We start from the raw sequence: 25,387 nt of genomic DNA, 5'->3' as shown, positions 1-25,387 counted from the left end.
TGTTTTCCACAACATCTTTAAAAATGCAGACCCCAGACCCCAAGATTTTCAGACATACTGCCCCCCCCCGGCGGTTCAGATCTCTCTGCAATCTCTCAGGAGACGCTGGGCCTACACTCGGTGAAGTAATTGCCATGAGTGGGTTCAAAAGACAAGAAAAGCGGAGTATTTTCAGCATAAATAATGTGGAAATCAATATTCTCTATTGTCAATAGAGTCTCTGCCTAATACGCTTTTAAATGGTATACGATGTGTTGTTCTGCTTTTGAACACGGCTGTAATAAACTCCATAATGTTTGTGCTGCCCTTCAGAACGGCCAACCTTTGTGAGGAGGCCGAGCAGTGTGGTGGTGCTGGCAGAGGAGAGCGTGGAGTTTCACTGCGTGGTTCAAGGAGACCCTGTTCCCACTGTGCGCTGGAGGAAAGATGATTCTGACCTGCCTAAGGGCAGGTAACTCACAAAGGCCCGCTACATACAGCAATTTACCATGCAAACACGCCATTTCAACTCGTTCTTTCATCTCCTGAGCATGTGTGTCCGTCCTGCCCGCAGATTTGAAATCCTGGAGGACCATACCCTGATTGTTCGCCAAGTGACCTCTTCAGATGAGGGCTCCTATACGTGTGTGGTGGAGAACATGGTGGGGAAGTCTGAAGCATCCGCTACGCTCACTGTGCACGGTCAGTACAACTCGACCTTCACACGTAACATCCTCCAACTGCAGGGCTACCGTCACGCTTTTTTTTTTTTTTTCAAAGTTTCTTTTTCATGGATGAGAAGTGTGTACCTGACAGCCGTTGCTGACCTAACAGGAGAACTAATCCAGTCTCTCAGTGCCTTAAATTAACCGGGTGTGACTCTGATACAACATTGGCTTTTTATTTAGTCGTAATATTCATTACAGTGCTTTAGCTTGCTTCTGCTCTCATGACAGCACAGAATGGTGAAATGATCCCTGAGGTACTTGTGTGTGTGCTGTTTTTCCATTCCACTTCCCCCCCTGAAGGTCATATAACATCTGCAGCAGTCACCAGTGCTAACAAGTGACATAAGACACTGCAGGAGTTTGTTTACAGCGCGTTTCATAGTTATGTCCCGAACTAAATTGAAAAGAGAGTGCAAAGTAAATGTTTACGTGACCGAAGGAAAATGGATTCATTCGGTGCGAGACACCCTGTCATAATGACACCTTTCAGTTCTTAAATCACTGACAGGAAATGAGCAGAAAGACACCTCTGACAGTCATACACAGTCCTATATGCAGTGCGCACACACACACACACACACACACACACACACACACACACACACACACACACACACACACACACACACACACACACACACACACACACACACACACACACACACACAGCATTGACACAGTGGGTGATATATACTGCAAGGACAGTAGGGCTTAATTAAAGAAAAGGCAGGGCTAGCTACATGCTGGGATGTGACACGGCTCCAATTACTTTGTCTTCCTCTTACTCCAAAAAAAAAAAAAAAAGGTGGATCAAAGAGAACTATAGGTAATTCCTCCATTGAACACATGAGGGAGGGAGTATAGGAGATAAGCAGAAGTTCTTTTATAAAGTTAAGTGAGAGCAATTGAAAACATTGCAGTCTTAACCTCAGGCTTGTTCAAGGCAAAGCCAAAGTCCTGATCATGGAATATGTTTTTTTAGTGACTTACAACATTTGGTTAATATTAAACTATTCCCTCACTCATTGTACAGAGTCCAAAGCTGAATTGGCGTTTCTCGCTGCCTTCTTTCATACATTAATTTAACTATATATAAGTATATATTCCTCATCTCAGAATGGACGCTTGAACCCACCTTACCACAGTCATCCTTGCGCAGTACTTCCAAAACCAGCAGTCATTTCTCCATGAATCTAGTTTACAGATGTTAAAGATGTTCAGCCATTCCTTTTCTCCAAGTGGGATTTTGTTTGTGAGGCACACACACACACACACACACACACACACACACACACACACACACACACACACACGCACACACACACACACACACACACACAGAGCAGAAAATCCTTCCCCTGCCCCGCCTCATTTGAAACACCACGATCGTTTCTCACCTCTTATGAGTTAATGTGATAACTGGTTGAGTGTCACTTTTTTCCTAGTTTTGTCTTTTTTTCGGGCTGTAAACAGCAATTACATACATTTTTCACATGCCAAGTCTGCTGGGTGTAATCAGAGATAAACAACTTTTATTTTAGGGCTTAAGGGTGTTATGAAATATAATAGAAATAATTGTTGGAAGTCGACCTACTATCACAGTCCTGAAAGATCACAGGAATTCTATTGCCAACAAACAACTTTGAAAATCGACTGCACTGAGATTGAAAACCACTACAAAGACACCAAGAATGATCACAAAAAGATGCAACTGGCTGCAAGGACACACCATGTAGCTACAAGTCGAGGCGAAAGGAATACAAATGGATCTGACATTACACAAAGAAAGAGACACACAACAACTGCAGTGAGGAGAGGAACGAGAGAAGGGTGTAAAATGACCACTGAGAGATGTGAAACCATTGCACCGATGCTGAGAAGATGAGAAACAGAGACATATTTTTTTGGGGGGGGCAGGGGGGGCTGCAGATGAAGCCCATAAATAAAAGAGGTGATGAAATCTTATGATTGTCAATGTATTTAGAATACAATTTGTTAACTTGTGTTGGAAAACTAGATAAGAGGTGAAGATCATTGGTCTTTGTCACAGAGACAGTTAAAGCACTCATCTATCAGCGCAAATGAAGCTCCAAAAAAAAAAAAAAAAAAAAAAAAAAAAGGGATGAACTGTTTTTAAAATGACAAGCAAGGAAATTTCAACTGAAAAACTCAGAAGGAAGCACAAACCATCCACAGTAAAAAAAATGGCTCCTACCAATGTTTAAAGAAATTGATCACATTGAAATGTACGTGACTTTGAAACTGCTTGAAACTGTTGTAAGAGACTTTTAAACTACATGCAAAGAAATGTAGTTATTAAATCAGTTTGTTTGGTGTAACGATGCTAATTGCCAGTAAATCTTATATACATTTGAAAGCCTAATTAGTTCACTTTTAACTGTGCCAGGAACTAAACTGAATTAATCATACTTTAATAGTCCCCTTGGGAAAATTCCTTTTTTTGCATCCTCTTTCTAGATTATAGCAGGCAGCCATATTAAGGCGACCTGGTGAGCTGATGCGGGTCAATGGTTTTAACTCGGGGGTCCACAGGGGTGACCGCTGTGGGATCAAATCCCAGAGTCCGCTGCTCTGGCCGCAAGACTCTCGACAAAGTGTTTAATCCAACAAGAATCCCAAAACAAGATTCAACCGCAAAGAAAATTCGACTTTTCACGGGAAAGACCGACATGCTGGTCTGCGCTGCTCATTCCACGAATATGGCACAATTTAAAAGGGAAATAAACAGGTTTTCATCGATCACCTAAACATTGAGAGGATGTCATTGTATTAGTAGTCTTTGACTTCATGACATATTTCTGCTTCTTACCATTTCCATCGTGACTCATTCAAGCATTTGTCATTACTGTGTGCTGCATGACTGTAGTTATCCACCCTGATTACTCATTACACTGCTTTTCTCTGTCTTTTTCCCCTTGTAGTCAATACCGGTAAGTAGTCATCCATCTCTCCTCCACCATCAGACAGCAACAGGAAATCATGAGCCCCTGTCACTGTCCTATCTGCACTGTAATTCCATCCACCATTACAGTATGTAATTCATGCTTTGTATGGGTAAATCAATGTGATGTTTTTGTTCATTTGAGAGAATCTCTGGCTCCATTTTCTTTAGCTTTTATGCTGACTGTGATGTTTTACAACAGAGAGCGGTAAGAGTGTGTCAGACTGCCAGGTAATTAGGACCTTTCCTCTTGCGCAGTGCCCCCAGCTTTTGCCATACGGCCTAGGAACCAGGTGGCGGCGGTGGGGAGGATGGTCACCTTCCAGTGCGAGGCCACCGGCAACCCACAGCCCGCTATTTTCTGGCAGAGGGAGGGCAGCGAGGTGAGACTGACCCTCAGTCTGTCATCACACTAAATCACTACCCTGTGTAAATAAAGATAATGAACGGGTTTTACGACGGTGATCTCGGTCTCTCCTCCAGAGTCTCCTGTTCTCGTACCAGCCGCCACAGCCCTTCAGCCGCCTGTCTGTCTCGCAGATGGGCAGTTTGACCATCACCGATGTCCAGCGCTCGGATGGCGGCTTCTACAGCTGCCAGGCTCTCAACATCGCCGGCAGCGTCATTACCAAAGCACTACTGGAAGTTACAGATTGTGAGTAAAAACAAGGAGTGATGAAAGGGCGGTGGGCGAGGAGGGGAGTGGTTTATGGCCAAGCTTTTTCCAGCTTTATTCTTTTGTCTTTTGGCAAAACAGTGTGTTTGGCTGCTGGATTGTGCCTTTGTTGAGCAGGTATCCAGCAATTTTGCTCTGGGTGTGTTAGTTGGCCTTGGTCGCTGTCAGGAGAGGCGTTTCATGAAATGTGTACATGTTGGGCTCAACATCTTCTGTTTCCGTGGTAACTGTCTGTAAAGTGGGCCTGTTGTTACCGCTTAGAAAATTGAAATGCCAAACTGTACACAATGTAATAGATTACAGAATATATACAAAATGAACTTAAATATAGTTCTTCATGAGAGAATCTGAATTGATGCGACATTCTACTGCTCATATTTGTTAATTAGGACTGTAAGATTGACATATGACATCATTTATAGATTTTTCTAATGGGGGAATGTTTCGAGGAGCTATCATCTAAATGCTACACGATGAAAGAACTGTGTTAATTGCTTTAAAAACCAATTTAAATGTGCTCGCAGGCTCACACCAGTGATTGCGCACCTGTACGAGAGCACATCTCTGTTAGTTTGTGCTACATACATACATTAATGGAGACAGTTGCTTCAGGTTTTTTAAAGATTTAATTCACATTGAGGTATTCAGTGTAGTCCCTACGCCCATGTGCTGCAGTTGTGACGGGCAAGCCTTTGCTTAACGGGGAGATAAGAGGTATACATGTGGCAAAATTAAAAGAGGAACAAGGGTGAGGTTGTGTTTTTTGCACATTTTTTCAGTGAACTGCACCAGCCTGCACTTCTACTTGTTTTTGTGTGCTCTCCCCCTCCCCCAAAATTCTCCCCATCCTGCAACACTTCTCTCATCCCCCTATTTGGAGTGCTGCATTTGTATGGTAATAACTGGTTCGCATTACCTCTGGCAGTTTTCAAGGCTTGTTTCCACCTTTTTTGGAGGGGGGGGGGGGATTTTTTATTTATTTATTTATCTGGCACCCCTTCCCCCCATTCACTGGGTTTTTAAAACGTAAGAGACAGACAGAGAGAGCGAGAGAGAGAGAGAGCTCTGTTATCTAAGTGGGACTGTTATTAGTTGGGCTTTGCCGTCATGATTGGATCCGGCTCCAGCGGTACCTACTACCCAATGAACGATTAGTTGCTCTCCGCTGGAGGGGAAAGAGTTGATTTCTTTTCCCTCCACTGCCTGCACAGCCTCCAAAGCTTATTGTTCTCCCTCTTTACCAATTTTCTTCTCAATATCGTTCACATCTTATCTGTCTCCTGTTTTTTTTTTTTTTTTTTTCTTTTTTTTTTCACTTTTTCCCCGCATTTCATTTCCATTTGCTCGACTTTCATCTGTCTTACTTTTATTTCTCTCTCTGTCTCTAAAACTTTGACATTTTAGGAACGTCAGCTTGCTGTTTCTAGTCACGCAGTGATCTTTTTTTGTGGCATTTTGTTCATTTTTGTTCTATTATATTAGACTCGTCGTTTTGACTTATGAACCCCTCATGTATTCTGCACAACAAACCTTTATATGATCATATCAGTAATAGCACATTGCATTTAGTCACTTCATTGTTCAAAATCTAGACCAGGAATGGGCATAGTGAGATCTTATACACTACAAGGAGAGGACATCGTAACCTTATTATAACCTGCCCGGGTCACTTGCCCAACACAGGATGGACTCACATTCACGCCAAGGAGAAATTTAGCAATAATTTGTCTAAAATTCATGTTTTAGGACTGTGGCAGGAAACCAGAAATACCTGGGAAAAAAACCCACACACAGTGTCTAAATTTTAGAAATAAACATGCAGGTGTGATATTTTGCTCAAAAATGCATTTGGTTATAGCCGAATTAAAATGAATATCTCATTGAAGTGTGGTTGAAGTGACCTTTCTGAAACCAACTATGAATGAAATAATCCCTACGGTTTCAACCAGTGGATTTTCACATATTTGGGAATAGGCTCAAGGGCTGGAAAAAATGGGATAAGTGCCACATGTAATCCATGTGTCCCCCATGTTTAGTATAGATAGTTTGTTACAACAAATTTTTTCCTTTTAAATGTGATATAATACCATGCCTTAGTCATATAACGGCATAAACTGTAACCAAAATGTTTTGGAGTATAATGAGTTCACATTTTCTTTAGTCTACTGTGTATTTTCCTTGTTCTCTGCAGTTTTATTGCTGATAGTGGCTGTATCGCATTATACAATGTTTCCATGGAGAATGTAGTAATAGTCCCAGTGCAACAGTTCTATCATTTATGGAGTTTACAATACAATTTGCAGTGAGCCGCCATGGAACAATTTTAATATTTTTATCGGGTTTTTTTTCTTACATCCTTTGTGCTTTATTAGCTGGATCGGACCACCCTCCTCCTGTTATTAGGCAGGGCCCGATCAATCAGACTGTACCTGTGGACAGCACCGTTGTGCTGGGCTGTCAGGCTGCTGGAACTCCACCTCCCACGGTCCAATGGAAGAAAGATGGCGTGGTGGTTTCTCCCGTGGACTCTCGGATGTCCTTAACAGAGATGGGATCACTGAAGATCCACTACGCCAAGGTATCGATTAAGTAATGCAGCTAGTTAAAATCCAATCCGAGACAAAACAAGCCTGCCTGCTAATGTTTGCTTCTCTCATCAGCTAGGAGACACCGGCTTATACACTTGTGTAGCTTCTAGTCTCAATGGAGAGGCTTCCTGGACAGCCTACTTACAAGTGGAGGGTAAGTTTTTCAAAATGAGATTTTAACTGTGTGTAGCCTGACATGATTATTCAAATGGATTTGTTGGTATTCAACTTGCAGAGTTTGGAGTAGTTGTCCAGTCCAGTCCCTCAGATCCTAGCCTGATCCCCAGTGCTCCATCCAAACCCGAGGTGACGGAGGTCAGCCGTTCCTCCGTCACTTTGTCGTGGAAATCTGGCCCCGGCGCATCACCTTCATCTTACCTAATTGAGGCATTCAGGTGAGGAGAATAACGCGTTAAAGGTAATCAATTATTGGAAATGAAATTTAGTTTCTGTGAACTCGTAACTCGAATCTGGAAACAGTACGAGAGATGCTGGCCCGTTTGTTCAGCTTTCCCTAGTATTAAACCTTCCACAGTGCTCGTGATGTATTGAAATCCTCGAAATAAACGTCACGTTCATTTATAAGAGTAGGTCTGCTGTGGTTTGCTTGTTATCAACACCATTTGTTGTTTCAAGAACAGGCGTTATACTAAGTTCTGCCTAACTGCTTTAACTTGGATTTCTCTTGTCAGGACTGTTTGCATTTGAAAAGACCACAAACAAAGCAAAATCATTTAACTTCCAACTAAGAAAAAAGCACTGACAATTTATGTACAATGGATAATAAGATCTGAAAATGATTGTGTTGTTTATGATTTAATTTTTTTAATTGTATCAGAAGTAGGTGCCATAAGGCTCGGTCATCAGCAGAGATGTTGCTTTTGAAAATTTTTCCTCAGCTGCCCTCCCACAACTTCTATTTGCTTATTTTATTAGAGGATATATTCCCTTTGTACCCTTTCTTAGGGCTTGCTGTCTTTTCTGAATCTCTTTTGTTATTGTTCTTTTTTCCAACAGTTTTAGCTTTGTGACTGATAATCTCCAATACGTCTCTTTTTTACCAACTTCTGATTTCTTTTTTTTTTGCTGTAATACTCCGATATATTTTACAAATCTCTCCACCGATACGTCCAACGAAATGGCATCATATTTGATTTTGTTTTTGTGGGGGCTCAGTGGATCTTCCAATCTCTCCATGGCGAATGGAAGCAAACAAACAGCAAAATGATAACATTTTAGCTGAATATAATGAGTAATATAGTATTGTGGTACTCAACCAACAATAGTTGGACATATGTGAGATGTATATCTACTGTTTCTACATCAAACAGACCTTGATTTAACATGTTTTCATTCATTTATTTTTTTACCTTTTCCTGCAGTTATGCATTGGGCAACAGATGGGTGACTCTCGCTGAGCATGTGAAGGCACAGACTTTCATTCTGAAAAACCTAAAACCCGGCGCTGTGTACCTCTTCATGGTCAGAGCGGTGAACGCCTACGGCCTCAGTGACCCCAGTCTGATCTCCGACTCTGTCAGAACGCAGGGTTAGTGCAGCTTTTTCATTGCTTTTTTTTAGACTTTAGGATCTAAAATAAATGAGTAATGTGACTGTTTTGCATCCTCCCTTCCTTCGGTACACACAGAGAGCACCTCCACCATGCAGGGTGTGGACCACCGTCACATCCAGAGAGAGCTGGGGGATGTTGTGATCCATCTGTACACACCCACCGTCCTGTCATCATCTGCTGTCAGGTTGCAGTGGATGGTAAGGCTGCGTTGTATTGACTGTCCTGTACATTATGTACTGTTTCCATTGGTAAAGTTTAAGTAAATTGCCAGTGCAATGTTATAAAAGTAGAGGGATCAGGCTATGAAAATACTGTCAAAACTGATGGATTTTTTTTTTTATTATCAAGGTTGTTATAAAGAACTTTAAAGAACAAAAAAAAATATGCACATTAAACTGGCATACAGTAAAACACCTCTTCATTATAGCTTTGGAGATATATCCTAACACAAGTTGAACGCATTAAACTTTTATTGTGTTTCATTGCATTACACTGTTGGATTTTTCTCTCTAAAGAAAAATAAATCGACAACACAGGGACATTAATTCATTGGTTTGATATATTTTTTTTACTATGAACCAAGCACATAAGCGTGCGGATCTGTGTGGATATGTAAATGCCACTACTAAAATCTTTTCAAGGCTCTTTTGTCATAACTGTGTGGTTTAAATGGAAAGTGCTTAGTCCTCTTTTCGCCTAGTTTGAACCGGAGCCACGCTGAGTGGAAGGTATTAATGACCTCATCTCGTGGCTTGCAATGAGAACACACAGATACTGGGAGATGTTAATCTATATCACCCTGTAGGAAAAGCCAATTAACTGAGTTATAACATCTTTTCTGCAGGGTTTTTCACTCACACAAGATGAAGCTTTTTTTGCCCCCTGGATGGATGGCTTTAACGCGCACATAAATCTCATGAAGCTTAGACTTTACACACATTAGTTTTAGTTTGATTCACAGCCAAATGCTTAGTTGCTTATGAGGCTGCTTTGTGACATTTACGCTGCATGTTTTATCCCTGCCTCTCCACTAGGTCGAGCAGCAGTCCCCGTACATCCAGGGTTACAAAGTGCTTTACAGGGCGTCCGCTGAGCACGGCCAGCCTGAAGGGCAGTGGAGTGTCCTGGAGGCTCGCGCGCCGCGGGAGGACGGCGTGGTGATCAGTCAGCTGAAGAAAGGATCCATCTATGAGTTCAAAGTGCGCCCCTTCTTTGATGAGTTCCAGGGAGCAGACAGCGAGGTGAAGGTGGTCAGGACTTTGGAAGAAGGTGAAGTTTGGTTTGTAGTCTTTCATTCTAAACAGAGTATTAGAAACATTGCAGTGTATTATGTTCAGAATTTGTGAGAGTTATTCATCCATCCCTCTGGTGTACAAATCCCCTCTCCTCCTGAATTATTTCTTTATCAGAGGAAAAGAAGAAAAATATATCTCGCTCTCTGATTCAAGCTATTCCCTCAGTAAACCAGACAAAAACATCAACTAATATATTGTACAATCTAAGTAAAGCCTAACTGCCCCCTCTCGGGTCTCATGAGCGATAGATCATACAGCACATACTCATTGAATTTTGGTTGCTGTGAGACTTGCTGATGAATTTCACATTCAGAGGATTTGTTGTTGTCAATAAAGAATATTGCTTGATGGGGGATTAGAGGATTTACTTTCAAAGCAGTGGTCAGGCATTGCTCTACTGCCTTTACATAATTTGCCTTCATTATATTTGTTCAAGTTTTAAACTCCACTTTTTCCATTTTCATCATGATTTCCTTCTGTTTCTTTGCAAATTGCACCCTAATTATAGCCTTCCTTGCTTACTGTAACACACCCACATATGAGCTGGTCAAATGTGAACAGTTTGCTTTCTTCTCAGCACCGAGTAGAGCCCCCCAGGGTGTGACAGTAACCAAGAGTGATGCCAATGGGACTGCCATCCTTGTTTCCTGGAAACCGCCTCCAGAAGTAGAGAAGAGTGGCATCATTCAAGAATACAAGGTAAAAAAAAAAAAAAAAAAGAAATACTCAGACACACTCCCACCCCGAATCAGTTAGGATGTAAATTTTTGTCTTTGCGAAACCGTTAGTGCCTGCCGTGTTGTCGGACGTGTCCCTCGGGCAATCACTGTCATCCCATCCCCTGTTCACTTCCTCCTGTCAGATCTGGTGCCTGGGTAATGAGAGTCGCTACCACGTTAACCAGTCTGTGGATGGCTCCACTTTCTCTGTGCTCATCGCCAATGTGGCACCGGGGATTCGCTACAGCGTGGAGGTGGCAGCCAGCAATGGGGCCGGACCCGGGGTGAAGAGTGACGTTGCTTTCTTTCAATTAGGTAAAAGTCATTAAAAAAAAGGCAGTATGTCGCAGCTTCTTAAGTTGAAAATTGGATATTATTGCAGTTTCCATTGACTTCATTGTGTAAAAAAGTTTTAAAGAAACATCATATTATTAAGTTTCTAAATGATCTTTTGTCTTCTCTTTTTTCTGCCTTCAATGGTTCAGACTCTTCAGGCCAGATGGTGGATATCAATGAGGAAAAAGACACCTTGACTCAGATTTCAGATGTGGTGAAGCAGCCGGCCTTTATTGCCGGCATTGGCGCCACCTGCTGGCTGGTTCTCATGATTTTCAGCGTGTGGCTCTACCGCCATCGCAAGAAGAGAAGTGGCCTCAGCAGCACATACACAGGCATCCGCAAGGGTGTGTACTTCTCTCCCATTTCTGTCAATGCATTATGGATGTTTCTGGTGATGCAGACCAGCCGTGCATGTGCAGAACAGGTTGTAATAGTCCTTTCATGAGCACACAGAAAGGCCGCTCTGAGCGTAGGAGTGATCAAACCTTGACACGATGCCACAGAGCACAACAGAGGCAGTCATTTGAGAGATATTAAAGATTATTTTTCAGAGGCTGATAAGCAGATCACATCAAAAGGTGAAATATATTCCAGTCTAATCTTCCTTTGACACAAAGACCTCGGGAACAAATTTGCATTTGAGACTACGCAGACATCCAAAGGCTGACCTTTAATCGCTTATTTGTAGAGTGTCATTTCCCCCAGACTTGTAGGCATAGGCCTGTCAACCTGCCATTACCGTGTCTGCTGCAACAGTGCTGTTATTTTCATCCCCGTCTCTCAGGTTTGCCTGTCACCCCCATTAACCTTCACCTGAGCACTTATGTCAAAGATGGAGGCAGCAGTAACACAGATGCCATGTGGTTATTTAAATGTCTGTATACATCAAGATTTCTTTAACACGAAAAGATGTCAGTCACACACCAGACGTGGCATGTGTGGTGAAATCTCACACAAAGAAATACAGCAGGAATATTACATGTCTGTATAATATATAATGCTGAAGTTGCTGATCCATTCTGCTTTTCTTTGTCTCTCCAGTCCCTTCGTTCACCTTCACACCTACAGGTATGTAACATATCTACACGACTGCACAGAACACACAATACACTTGAGGAGATTTAAAAACAAAAAATAAGTTTAAGTATATGAGCTAGAGCAAGAAGTTTACTAAAACATCCAAAAACAGAAGAAACTGTGACTAAAACATGTAGATGACAATGAAGAAACAAGAATGTGCTTTTCGATCAACATCTGCAGGCTAATTATGTGCCAAACTGCACTTGCTGGGCTTGGCTCATTTGATTAAATAAGCGGAGTATGGAATATATTTCACAGTAGGAATCCTTTTCATTTTCTTGTTTTGCTGGTATGAAAGACCGTCTCAAATAGTGTTTCTAAATCAGTGGTGGAGTTATGTTGAGTTGGGTAAAGGCACAGGCAATTATTTGTGTTGTCTTCATGCAAATTAAACCAGACAGTCAGACTTTGCACCCTATGGATAGACGCATGCATTGAAGTGAGTGCAGACTTTTGACTTTAGGTTCCTGCTCCGACTCCTTGCAATGCCTTTCATTGTTTTCTGCGCCTTTGGCACTTCCTCTTTTTTGACAGCTCATCAAGGTTGAATGTTTTGCTGTCTCTCTTTGCAGTCGCTTATCAAAGGGGAGAATCTGTGTGCAGTGCTGGCAGGTGAGTGATATTTTTGTCCCTCCTGTGTTATATAAAGGCAAGCAGGAGGAATGCACTTCCACTGAGGGAGCAGTAGGGGGAGTTGTCTCACTGCTCTGAATGAGCTGCACATCCCACTCCTTTCCCTTTGATTGCTGATTTGAGGAGGTGGCAGGTTGTGATTGACAGCCCTGTGGTCCTCCCTGTTGCAGACCTGGCCTTCTCAGCATGGGTGAACCTCTAAACCAGCTGTGGCTGCCAGACAATTGGCCAAATGCCTGTGCCAATCACAAGGACTGTAGCATCAACTGCTGCAATAATGGCAACGGCACCAGTGACAGCAACATGACAACATACAGTCGACCAGGTTTGTGCAACACTTTATCCCAAAGGGCAGCTGGATATTGTGTCACTAATGGGAAGGCAGTCTTGAAGGTTTGTGACTTTCCGTGTCTTCATGTGCCGCTTCTTTGTTCCGTCTACTCAGCTGACTGCATAGCCAACTATGGAAACCATCCAGAAAACAAACAGGGGGGACAGCTTGGTTCTGAGACAGCCATATACAGCGATGTGAACCTCTCCAACAAGCTCAATGAGATTAAAACATTCAACAACTCCAACTTGTGCTATGCAAGTCCAGGAGGGGATTCAGCAGCCACATATGAGCCCATTCCATATGCCACCACACAGCTCATTCAGGCAAGCATAAAGAACAAGGCAGCCGCTGGTGGCTGTGTAGCCGAGCCTCTGGACATACCCTGCTGGAAACAGCCCCCCAACCTGCCTCCAATCACAAAAGAGATGGCAGCGCAGATGCAGTGCAACATGATGGAGCAAAACAGCAAAGGTAGTGTCAAAATTTACATGCAACACACCATTTCCATTTAAAAAAAAAAAGAAAAGAAAAGAAAAGCTGCTGCAAGTTTTGCTTTGTGTTCAGATCATCTGCAAGGAGGTGAGGGGATGATTCATCCGAAAATTATCCCCTACAACCAGAGCCGCGATCACAGCACAGGAGGCTCACACCACAGTTCAGACAGAGGCAGCAACAGCACCTCAGGTGAGGCCAGCTACTACTCCGCGCCACGTTTAATATTGATGAAGCAAACTGGGAGTCTGTGTTTACCTTGATGTTTACTTTTCATTTCTCAGGGAGCCAAAATCAAAAGAAGGGAACGCGGGCACCAAAGATCCCCAAACATAATGCAGTGAGCTGGGGAGAAGCCCTGTCTCCTCCTCATGCTAATGCGTGGGACTGCGATGAGTATAGCCTGCCAATGGAAAGGAGGTAGGAAGCATGTGCTGCTGCACAAATGGTGACAATACCTGGTGTGCGTTTTTTGCGACCCTTCCTTGATTGTGAAAACATACACTTTGACATCAAGCTTTAAATATGTACATGTGATCCCACTTTCAACCTGTTTAGGTTTTTGGAGGGCTCAGTGTGGTGAAATAATGTATTCAATTTGGTATATCTTTCCAGCCTCTCAGGCACTCACGCTCAGACAGGCTCTACTTATCCCTTCCAAACCAGGTTTAATAATTCTGATCTAATCTTGAGCCTCTGATAGTAATTTCATGGATTTCAAGGTGTGTTAAGAGCACATGCAGGGGGCTGTTGCGGGGGTCGGATAATAGCAGAAATGTGAAAACAAAGAGTGGTTCTAAATATATAAGAAAAGCATAGGATGAAAAAGCGTGAAGCTTTTCAATATTACAGCTTCATGTTGCAGTTATATCATAACTGTAATGGGAATGCAGAAGAGAAATAGTATAATACATCATCGTCAACACACAACAATACCACAACAACATCACACTTTCAGTTGGAGGATGTGCAACCTGAGTGGGAGTTTACTTACACTCGGTTTAAAAGACTTTTATATTATGGGTTATGGCTGGTTTGCTGCTAAAGTAGCTTTAAACGCTATGCTGCGGAGATACAATGTATTTAATGTGTGCATGCAGATTCACACACATGCAGGGTTTTCTTTGGGTGTGTTTATCGTGTCCCGGGTAGGTACGCACTGTTCTGACACCCCACACTGCACAGTTGTCCTCTTTCTCTCTTTTCCTTGCAATGTTCTACACACACTCTTCCTGTGATTACTCAAACGTCAAGATGTTGAGCTTAGGTGTCTAAAAGAAAGAAAAAAAATGAAAGAAAGAGCAGACCAGTGGGAAGAACTATCCCAGCCTGAGCCCATTGCATATGAATTACATGATTTCCCGACAACACCTTGTCAAAGAAATGTGTTTTAAAATGAAAGACAAGCAGAGCTGTCACCATTAAAATCCCTCATGCAGTTAATTCACACACATACAGCCCAATTTCATCTTGAGTCAACCAGATTGCTAAATTAATACCACAATAACCTTTACATTTAATCTTGAAAGTGTGGTTTGTTTTTTGTGTTTTTTTTTTTTTTCTTGCTGTACAGAGTATACATGATGAAAATTATATGTTTAAAACCAAACAATTGCTCCTGAAAATGACAATCTCAACATAAAGCCAATTTTTAGTGAAACCTTCTGGTGCGAAATACAGCGAAATCTCCCAAAAACTTGGCCTACAGCTGCTGCATTATGCACCTTTTTACAAACTCACCCTGACAGCATGGCTTTGAGGCTAATTTGATAGCAACGAGGCACCAATATCTCAGCTTGGGTCTCAGTGTTGTGTTATATATATACGGTTTATAAGGGTTTTTTTTTTCTTTTTTTTGGAAAATTACAATTTTCTTGGTGGTTTTGCATGCTGGATTGGAGCTACTTTGTGGTTTTGGTCCACAGTCCTTATGTTTGACAGCCCTGCTCTAAACTCGCATTCATACTACGCACCTTTTCCGTCACACCAAGCAGTAAATTTTGGTTGAATGCCAGATCATTTCACTTTCAAAAACAAACTATCACTGTCCACAGGCAATAAATGACATTTGTTGAGGATTACTAGTTGGAGGTTTATATAGCATTCTCATTTTGTCCATATGACATTGTTACACAACGAGGTTAATTTGTCTTTTTGATGAAATTAATATTTCAATATTCATGACCATCAGTAATCCTTTCTCCTTAAGAAATGTGAATATTTAATGCTCCAACTATGTGCAAAAAAGGTGTGCCCGCTTTAATAGTGCACATGAAAATCCCCCTTTCACCCAATTTCACTATTTCTTGACTGACACACAAGTGCCAAAAATGAGATTAGCAGCATCTCTCAATGTGTCGTGTAACCCTACAGCTATTGCATATTATGTTGCTCATTAGCCAACTGCAGCCATCCGGCTATCCTGACTGGGAAGAAAAAGTAATATGATAAAGTTATCTGATGCACACATGCCTAATTGGGGATGCGCTGCGAACACCTGCAAGCCTTCTGTCAAAACAAGAGTGTGTTGTCACAGCAAGCACTTTACACCAAACTAATTATACAATTTAGATTTTTGTCACTGTCAGAGAGTCACTTTGCTGTTATAGCAGGGTGTACATAATTGTAATGGCTTCATTGAAATGTACAACGAAGAGAGTGAGATAAACAAGTATCCATTCAAAAGATGAGCAGCATGTGAGCGATAAAAAAACAGATTGTGCGGCGTGCTTATTGTTCACTTTTGTACGTTTTCCTTTGTTGGACTGTTTTGAAGGCAGGCCGAGGCTTGTGCATTCATGTCTAATGGGCCGTGACTAATGTGTCAGAACTGCTCGCGCCCCTCATTCCTTTATCTATTACCTTATGTCAGCTGTCCTTTTCTTATCAGTTTTGATCCAGAGGAGAGAGGAGAAGTCTGCCCCACCCCACCAGTCAGAGGAGCAGCCTCATCCCCCATCGAAGCGTCATATAGTCACCCGCCAGTCATATCATCACAGGGAGACCTGAGCAACGGTCTGCACAATGGAGCCCAACAGCTCGGGTAGCCAAATTTATGAGCTTTTATTTTTTGGTGTTTTCTACTTAAACTGTTGTCTTGACAAAAATACTCACATGGGTTTCCAGCCACCTCGACCACCTTTCCCCAACACACACCTACAGCTCAATACGCCTCTGCGTGGACGTGGACGAGCAGGAGGAGGAAGAGGAGGAGGAGGAGGAGGAGGAAGAGGAGGAAACAGATGCGGAGCACGTCGAAACTCACTACAGCCAACACCGCAACCATCACAAGCACAAGCACCAGCTGCACCACCCCTCTCCACACAAGCTGCTGCTCCATGGGCTGGAGCAGACCCCAGCCTCCAGCACCGGGGATCTGGACAGATCAGTCACGGGGTCCATGGTGAACAGCTGGGGCTCAGCGTCTGAGGACAACATCTCATCGGGCAGGTCCAGTGTTGTCAGCACCTCGGAGGGGTCCTTCTTCACAGATGGCGACTTCAACCAGGCGGTGGCCTCGTCGCGAGATATCGTAGGACTGCGCATGTGCAGATACCCAGAGGAGTCAGGTGAGGCAGCTGTCAAACCTACATTAACATATCTTTACTGCGGTTGGTTCGCTTACAAATATGATATGATAAAACTGGTCCAAAACAGGTTCATTATTTTGATTGATGGCGCATTTTAACCATCGTCAACTGAATGTATGAATGAAAGGAATGAAAAAGTATAGAAATAACAGTGAAACACTTAGCAAGGGTTATATTGCATTACACATAGTTACATAGATACGCAAAAATAGGCTCCATTTTCTGACAATCGAATGACATAAAATCTTTCAGGTCTCAAGAAAAACACAAACACGATGGTCACATACAGGCTTATATAATGATGATTTGAAAATAAAACAGTATTCTTGAAAAACAATTACTGTCATGTTATACAATATACTTATGAAGTGAGAAAAGTCACACCTTCTTGTGGCAAAAACAAATTGATGTGAACACGATCCAGTTGGGATCAACTAAGTCACAAAGTGGGAGTTTTTCGGAGCTTTCAGGGAGGTTCAACTTCTTGTCAATCAATATGACAGGATTTGTGCATTTACAGTAGCAGGAAAGAGTTGAAGGCAGGTTGCACCCTGGGAAAACGTGAGATAATACCATCACAAACACTCACATACACACCTATAGGTAATGGCGAGCCAACAAATAAATCTTAAGTATGTTCTTGTACCCAGACATACCCAGAGAATACACTCACACGCACACACACGCGCACACACACACACACACACACACACACGTGCGCGCGCACACACACACACACACACACACACACACACACCCACACACACACACACACACACACACACACACACACACACACACACACACACACACACACACACACACCCACACACACACACGCACGCACACACACACAGACTTTACTAGCTGAGAGTTTTTACACCAACTCCTACACGCTGCAGTAGTCGTATATGTGTAAATATACCATCTATTGAAAATATTGATTTAACAAGCATCATTTCAAACGTGTTTTATTTGTAATGATAACAGTGTCATTTATCCATAGATTTTCATGTAGCTGGATACTGTATTTTGTAATGGGAGATTTCAAACTTCATTCTGCCGTGTCCTTAAGCCCCGGTCCGATTCATGTTCCTGTGTCGCTCGACTTCAACACACCTGATTTAAAAGTTTAAATGATGGCGTCTTTCTGGAGCACCTGGATGAGTCATTCACTCCAATCAGGTGTGCTGGGAGATGTCGGCATAATGCAGGGTGGTTGCTCCTCAGGATCAGAGGGGGAAACACGAATCAAATTAGACTCCTGATGTGTTACCTGCGGTAGAAAACTACAACATGATAACAACAAAGCATTTCCTGAGGAAAGCTAAAGGAACACTGTACAGCACTGTTTATTTGGTGACATGAAGGTTGTTCTCACCTTAGGGTCTCAGTGTTGCGTTGTGTCAACTATTCTTAAGAAATTAGTTTTTCAAAAAAAAAGAAATTATCATTGAAATCATTACAATTCACTTGTTTATTTGGTGGGCCGGATTTGAGTGTTTCACACCCCTATAATAGAGCATCAGCCTGATGTACTCAAACACATACAGACCGACACAGTGCTGACACATCAGCTAATACATACATTAAACAACACAAATCTGTGCACATTATTAGAGAATCTGGATTTCAAGAGAAAGTTAAAAAATAATGCAAGTTATCAGTAACTAATAAAGTAATTCCATGTTATCGTTGAAGAAGTAATCAGTAACTTTATCCATTGACCATTTGATCAGCACTGTTAAATTTACTACAGAACGTAAAGCTACTAGAACTTTCAATTATTCTCATGTACGCCCATATTTAAAGTGAAAAGATTTGACAGAACAGTTTTAAGAAAATAAGCTGGGACTTGTTGATATAATTGAAAAGCCTGATAATTGCCTGATCAGTGTCGAAAATAGATGATTCTCAATAGAAATGTTAAGAACTGTTGAAATGAGTTCATACTTTATGCTACTGTTATTGTCAACTAGAGTTTGAGTTTTACATGTACGATGCAACCTAAACTTTACACTTGTGTGTTAATGTTCTGTGTGGTGATGGAAGGCCGGCGGCACCAGCGACCCAGCAGCCCCATGTCGACAGATAGCAACATGAGTCCCGCAATCACACATAAAAGGCCCCGGAGGCATAAACAGAGCCAGTCTGGTCAACAGGGCTACCCATCCAAAGACGTCTTCAATGATGGTAAATACGAGCCGAGAATGATCAATCTGCTCCGGCGTGACTTTATTTAACCAAAACATTTGAATGTGCGCGCTCTGGTTCGTCCACAGACTCCTGCATGCCTCTGAACTTCACCAGCCACACCTCCCACGGTGACTACAACGTGAGGGGGGCCACCCTGCCCCGGATGGGCTCCGGCGAGGCCAGGGGCCGACGGGGCAGCACGGGGACTCACAGGGTCAGAGAGGGCACGTTTGAGCCCAGAGAGAACCAGGAGAACCACAAGAATCAGACAGCGGGGAAAGGAAAACACCGACAGCACTCAGGTGCTGTATGGGTTCCAGTTTCAACAGTTTCAATGCATTTTGTATTTTTTCTTAATGACACCTCAATCTCACGTCTGCTGCAAATCCTATCTCAGAGACATAAGTGATTGAGACGAGTGTCCCTTTCTTTAATGCTCAAAAGTAACCAATAGCACAGCGAACAAAACATCACATACATATGATAGACAAGACAAACATAGGAAAGGTGCAAATGGAAACCTGCCTTTACTACCAACAAAAGGAAAGGAACAAAGGACAAACGTGAGAAAATGAAAGGGGGAATGGATGAAAGAACAAGCAGTGCTATTAATGTGGAGTGGAGTAGTAGGTGATGTTGACCCTCACACCACTTTCTACTCGATTTTGTCACCAGAAATGTGGGTGACCTATTTCTAGAAAAGGGTCCAATAGGCAGGATATAATGGAAATCGAACACACTGTGGACATCAGCAGCGTTTTGGGTTAAAAAAAAAAAAAAAAAGTGTTAGAGTTTCTTGTCATGGAGGATCTATTACCGGTAGTTGTTTTTGGTGAGTTTGAATAGCAGCTGGTGAATCATACATGTGATCATTTCTTATTGAATGATTTGTGATCTTTTTTTTTTTTGTTGTTTTTGTTTTTTGTCCTTCAGAATTTGGGGACGTTCTTCTGTATAGCCGTCCCTCTTTCCCATCAGGTCAAACTCCAAGAGAGGCAGATGAATCTAATCCATCCAGCTTTTTGTCTTTTGGCGACTCGAGGACCAAACAGGGAGGACACGTGGTACTTACGGGAGAGGTGGAAGAGGTAACTGAGTATAATGCTACACATGTAGTGCGACGCTATCCCTAAATATCTTTTTTGTTTGTTTGTTTCACAGTACCAGCATAATTGAGAAGTAAACAGGTGGACAAAAAGATACCCTGCAGCTGCTTCACATAAAGAACTATGACCTTTCCCAGACGGAAAAAGACTCTGAAATTACTGCACAAAACATATAATTGTTTTTTTCTACTTCGAAATTTTCATTAGGTGTTGGAAAAAAAGAAAAAAAAAAAAGAAAGAAGTGCTCTCATGTTTGAGTCCCCTGACTTGGATTTGATGCACTGCTTATTTGTTTTTGGTTTTTTTGGGTGACCAGCCCCTCCGTCCCCCCGGGACCCTGAACTGCTGGTTACTCAGTAACGTAAGATGAATGCACATTTGATGGCGGTCGTGAGTGTCTATGAAAAAATATTGTCCACGATGACTGCTTGACGCGGTCCGTATGAACTTTGTTTGTCGGTTGTCTTCGTTCTTTTACTGTAATTGATATACAGTCATTACCAGCCATCTTGTAAATTGTTTACTGCCACAGAAGTGCTTCAAATTCAAATTTTATATAACAGTGTTAATGTTTTATAAGTGATGTACATCTTGTCTTTGTATTATTTGTCCTACTTTGGTTATAAAAGCACAATCACTTAATTTTATTCTGCCATTGTTAAATGAATTTCACTCTGGAGGAAAACGCTCGTTTAAGCATTTCATCAGTTCACTGGGGCTGAGGAAAAGATTGTTTGTTGTGGTTGTGCATTCGGTTGCGTACTTTTGAGCTGCTTTACATTCAGATTTGAGCTATCTGTTGTGTGTACTGAGAGAATTGCATGCAGATTCACCTGTAGGAGGTTTCACCTGACATCCGGACTGCTCTGTGCTCCCTCAGGATGAGGAAAAGTCTCATCATGGACTGGTTCCATTTCTTGTTTCTCTCCACTGAGTTCCTTTTATCTACTCCTGTGTTCCATTGACCTTGGCCGTAACTTCTGGAATACAGCTGGACTATAATCAGAATTAATCAATGCACTGACGAGGAATCACTTACGGATATGTACTTGCAGTTGCCAACAGATTGGCTGCTTACATCTATATTATTAAACTGAGAATGACTTTGGCAATAAATGATATCCATGGATAAGAGATTAGAGCCAACTTCCAATTCCTTAAAAACTCAATAGCAGCATGTGTTCGATATTAATACTCACTTCATGATCATGCTAACAATATTTTATTACAGCTGATCCCAGATGAGTTTATGGCAAATAAAGCACAAACAATATTTCGGGTTCAAAATAGTCTTGTCGTCACCGTGGATGTCTTGCGCCTGTCTTGAACCCTGTTTGATACCCTCTCAATAAATCAGAAGCGAGTCTTCAGCAGGGCAGTTTGGTCCTCATCCATCAGCTCCTGCACTTCTGCTATGAGCGCCGTTTGAAGATTCCTGCAACGTTTTATCCAGCTTTCAGATTACTCAGAGTGAAAAGTGAAAGTGCGTCTTTTGCGCTTTGTCTCGTCCTCTGGGCTGTCCTCATGCACATAATTGCCACAAGAACAATTACTACATAACTGATGAGCTTGATTATTTATTTTTTTCCGTAGCACTCAATTCATGAATAACCTACAGGGTGACGCAGGATGGGTTGTGCGTCGATGTGCATAGTAGTGGTCCTCGACTCCGATTCAGTGGAAATTAACATTGTGTGGTATGCACTATCAAACTAGTCCGATCTACTGAAGGTCTAAAAATGGACGCAACCTTGCACACATACATGTGGAACCTGATAGATTAAGCAAAATAACAAACTTGTGTAATGTTCTGATATGTTTGGCAACTTCCTTCATGCTATCTCGTTTAATTTTTGTGCTCAGCCCTCCGTGCAACCACTCCACAGTGAAAGCAGTCAAAGGCGACAGGAACAATATCGTTTTCAGGAGATCGTTCTCATTTCAACAGGCACGCAAAGCCCTCGTTTGAACACTCCTGTCTGCCCCGTTGTGTCACACTTCTTAGTGGATTACCCACAAATGCATGCGAACTGAGATCATGCAATCTGTTTGCCTGAATGTGCAATTTAGCACACTTAATACAGACTCGTAAAAACCCAAGTTTTAAAGTCACACAGTGTAGTTTGCGATATTGTTATGGAGTTGTCACTATCTTTTGTATTTTGTCATGTGTACCTTCCTCCATTGCTGCAGTCATTATTACTAAAAGCCACAAGTTATCCTCAGTAGCCATAGCTGCTTCATGTTTATGGGTCTCATAAAAGCTAATTAACCTGAAAACGACAGAATCTGCTAAAGTAATAAACCAGCCCACAGTTCAAAGTTTCATGTCCGAAATCCTACTTCATCCAACTTCACGGGGCGCTGAGGGCGATCACAGCTGACTGTAAGTTTAGATAAACTTTTATTCTCATAGGAAAAATAAAAGTCCACCAGGCCCCACAGGAACGCTAAACCCGGACGTTAACCTGGATCTCTTCACAATGAGGCTAGAGTACTAATCACCACACTACATTCAAATACATTTTAATTAAGCATCATTGTTCCCTCCAGTTTTTCCCTGCATTTGCTTTGTTAATTTTGGTCATCTTGTCCAGCTGTACTCTGTGGGTTATTTATGGAACAAATATGTCACTTTAACTACTCTCTTTGAATAAACATTGCTGTTCTTAAAGCAACAACAACACTTGAATAACTCATTTGTGTAACACAACGGCTCATCTTGCTGGGGTGAAAAGAGGAAATGATTTAACCCAAGTAAGAATACGGCTTGGGTTTGTTCTCGCTTTGCATTTGTGTTTTTAAAAAGTCAATTTAAAGTTTGAAAGAAGTTGTCATGGTCATTTATTTTTTTGTGCTTTTGTCCAGCAGCACATGCAATCCCAAAGCCTTGACAAGAAGATAGAATAAAAAGAATGAATCATTTCTATGAATCAAATTAAATACAGTTTACAGAACGAGGATGTTCATGATGACAAAACTTCACTTGCTATATTTTAAACGAGCTGAAACGATTTTGAAAGTCATGCTTCTGCGTTTGATACCACATGAAATTAAACTGACAAAAGTCTGAAATCAAATCGCTTTGAACAGACGGGACGTTTGCCGCGATGGTTACAACCAAGACTTCTTCAAAGACATTTCTTCATGTGTGTGTCTCCCCGGTTTAGCTCCTGAATTCTAGCGATCATAATTCTGCTGAATGTCTCTCAGTTTGTCTCGTAGGCACATTAAGACCCGTGGCTCTCTGTGGTTGCGAGGTGAGGTAGATTAGAGAAACAGGAGAAAGGAGAACTGAGAGGGTGTGATGAGATATGCCGTTTAATTAACCTCGCTTATGAGTCTTCAACAAGAGAGCAGCTGGAAGCTTTTGAAATGAAGAAAGTATTTCACAGATGTCTTTCAGCACATTGTGTGGTAGGTTGGTTATCCCAAGACTCACATGGTAAGCGGTGTGTCATCCACAAATAAATACACTGATTGTATAATTGTGATTTATTACCGGGAGACATCCTGCACTAATTCTGCAGTGAGGCGGTAAGACACTGTGACATTTAAGATGATCTTACCTCCAGCTTGAGAAAAGGCACCAAATCAGGAATAATTGCATGCAAGCTCTGCCGCAACCAGTGTGTAATGTGTGTCCCCGCTTCTGTCCAAAATGTGCAATGCAAAGGGATAGTGCTTTCTTTTTAATAAGACATGTCGTGAGGACATGCTCCATTGTCTGCCTCTGCACGACTACACATCCTCCAACCCAGCTTGTACTTCACCTCAGTCCTTTTTATTCCCCTTTAATTATGATGAGAAATATAAACGTGTGTGGTGGGGGAACACTGGACCGGGAAACATCCCAGTTATATTGCATTATTTCAGTTTTTCCATGAGGATCTACCGAAAGCCAGTATTGCTTTGGTCTGCTGTGCACTCCATTCTATTTAATGGGCATCTTGTGAGTTTGAGCCCACTTGCAATATCATATCTGTGCTGGACGGGCTAATGATATAGTAGCCAGTAAAAAAAAAAAATGATTTTTTTTTTTTTATTATTTCTGATGCAGCCATTAAACTTATAGCTTAGATCAGGGCTTTTCAAAGTGTGAGAGGATGAGTCTAACTCAACTCATGCGTTGTCCCGTGCCAAGTAGTTATTTCAGCTGATTGCTTTTTCCCCATAATAAGATCTTATTGTTGGGAGTCATATGAATTAAAAGGCATAACTCTGATAAGTATTTGTATACATTCTGTTATGCAAGGTTATTTTATTTTTTCAATATGTCTTTATGACACTTGTAAAGATGTGTGTTTTAATTCGTTTGGATAGTTTTACCCTCCCCATTTGTGTTTATTTTTAGTTATATTTTCACCTCGAAAATCAAAGTCATGCTAAGAAAACGCGTCCCCCCCGATCCCTAGATTTTTCCTGTTGCCTTCTTCCTTCAAGCGTTTCTGTTGGTAGTTGAGCTTTTCATGTTGATATCTTTTTCCAACCCAAGGCACCGATTAACAGTAACAAGAGCAGATGGATTTATTATTGCTGTAAAATAATTTCCAGATAGGATACATCACTGTGCTGTGGTGGTTGTTCCCATTAAACAGTTTCACATAAGGGGTGGACTGACATGCAGATCCAAAAAGCAAAACCAAGATGTATCTCTTATACTCAGATACTCATATGTTTAATTAAGACTTACTTATTTGTCAAATATTTTAAATTGCATAGAGTCAGCCTGCTGTGGGAATTGAATTCGAGTTGATAGTTTCTGATGTTACTAAGTGAAGGATGAATTAAAAATTTTTTTATAAAAAGCAAGATGCTATTAATTCCCATTTGGTCTTTGATTTAGACTGAAAATATATTCCAAACACTTAGAACCTCTCTAATCTGTATATAAGCTCAATTAAAAAGACATCAACAGAAATGATTTAGTTTCAGAAGATGTAAAACTATAAATACATGCAACATTCACACAATCACACAACCATTGTAAGCTGGGAGTTTTTTTTTTTGCTGGTCCTAAAGGTGCATTGTGTGAAATTTAAGTAATGCTGCTTAAGTGGCAGTAATAGATTTTTTTTATTGTCTTTTTAGTTAGTG

At 41.6% G+C, this 25,387-nt stretch overlaps 1 protein-coding gene across 2 annotated transcripts in view; it reads left to right on the top strand.

Moving 5' to 3' along the window:
• Positions 1-22,966, top strand: part of LOC308121506 (roundabout homolog 1-like) — a 90,370-nt gene extending 67,404 nt beyond the window's left edge. The window contains exons 5-29 of one of the 2 annotated variants that reach the window (XM_080482765.1): positions 313-451; positions 554-705; positions 3,928-4,052; positions 4,153-4,324; positions 6,718-6,923; positions 7,006-7,087; positions 7,169-7,328; positions 8,316-8,482; positions 8,582-8,703; positions 9,541-9,775; positions 10,379-10,500; positions 10,664-10,835; positions 11,006-11,203; positions 11,901-11,927; positions 12,512-12,551; positions 12,743-12,897; positions 13,018-13,377; positions 13,471-13,590; positions 13,683-13,818; positions 16,289-16,441; positions 16,525-16,967; positions 19,041-19,181; positions 19,271-19,486; positions 20,118-20,272; positions 20,346-22,966. In XM_080482765.1, coding sequence (XP_080338891.1) covers positions 313-451; positions 554-705; positions 3,928-4,052; positions 4,153-4,324; positions 6,718-6,923; positions 7,006-7,087; positions 7,169-7,328; positions 8,316-8,482; positions 8,582-8,703; positions 9,541-9,775; positions 10,379-10,500; positions 10,664-10,835; positions 11,006-11,203; positions 11,901-11,927; positions 12,512-12,551; positions 12,743-12,897; positions 13,018-13,377; positions 13,471-13,590; positions 13,683-13,818; positions 16,289-16,441; positions 16,525-16,967; positions 19,041-19,181; positions 19,271-19,486; positions 20,118-20,272; positions 20,346-20,360 — 4,013 coding nt within the window. In that variant the 3' untranslated portion in view covers positions 20,361-22,966. Of the gene's footprint in view, positions 1-312; positions 452-553; positions 706-3,927; positions 4,053-4,152; positions 4,325-6,717; positions 6,924-7,005; positions 7,088-7,168; positions 7,329-8,315; positions 8,483-8,581; positions 8,704-9,540; positions 9,776-10,378; positions 10,501-10,663; positions 10,836-11,005; positions 11,204-11,900; positions 11,928-12,511; positions 12,552-12,742; positions 12,898-13,017; positions 13,378-13,470; positions 13,591-13,682; positions 13,819-16,288; positions 16,442-16,524; positions 16,968-19,040; positions 19,182-19,270; positions 19,487-20,117; positions 20,273-20,345 lie in introns of those variants that run through there. The other variant, XM_080482764.1, reaches the window with a different exon arrangement.
• Positions 22,967-25,387: the final 2,421 nt, after the last annotated feature.

Source organism: Lipophrys pholis (assembly GCF_963383615.2).
Source record: "Lipophrys pholis genome assembly, chromosome: 16".
NCBI classification, from domain to species: domain Eukaryota; kingdom Metazoa; phylum Chordata; class Actinopteri; order Blenniiformes; family Blenniidae; genus Lipophrys; species Lipophrys pholis.
The sequence above is the reverse complement of the archived record's forward strand: the minus strand, read 5'-3'. Positions and strand labels throughout refer to the sequence as shown.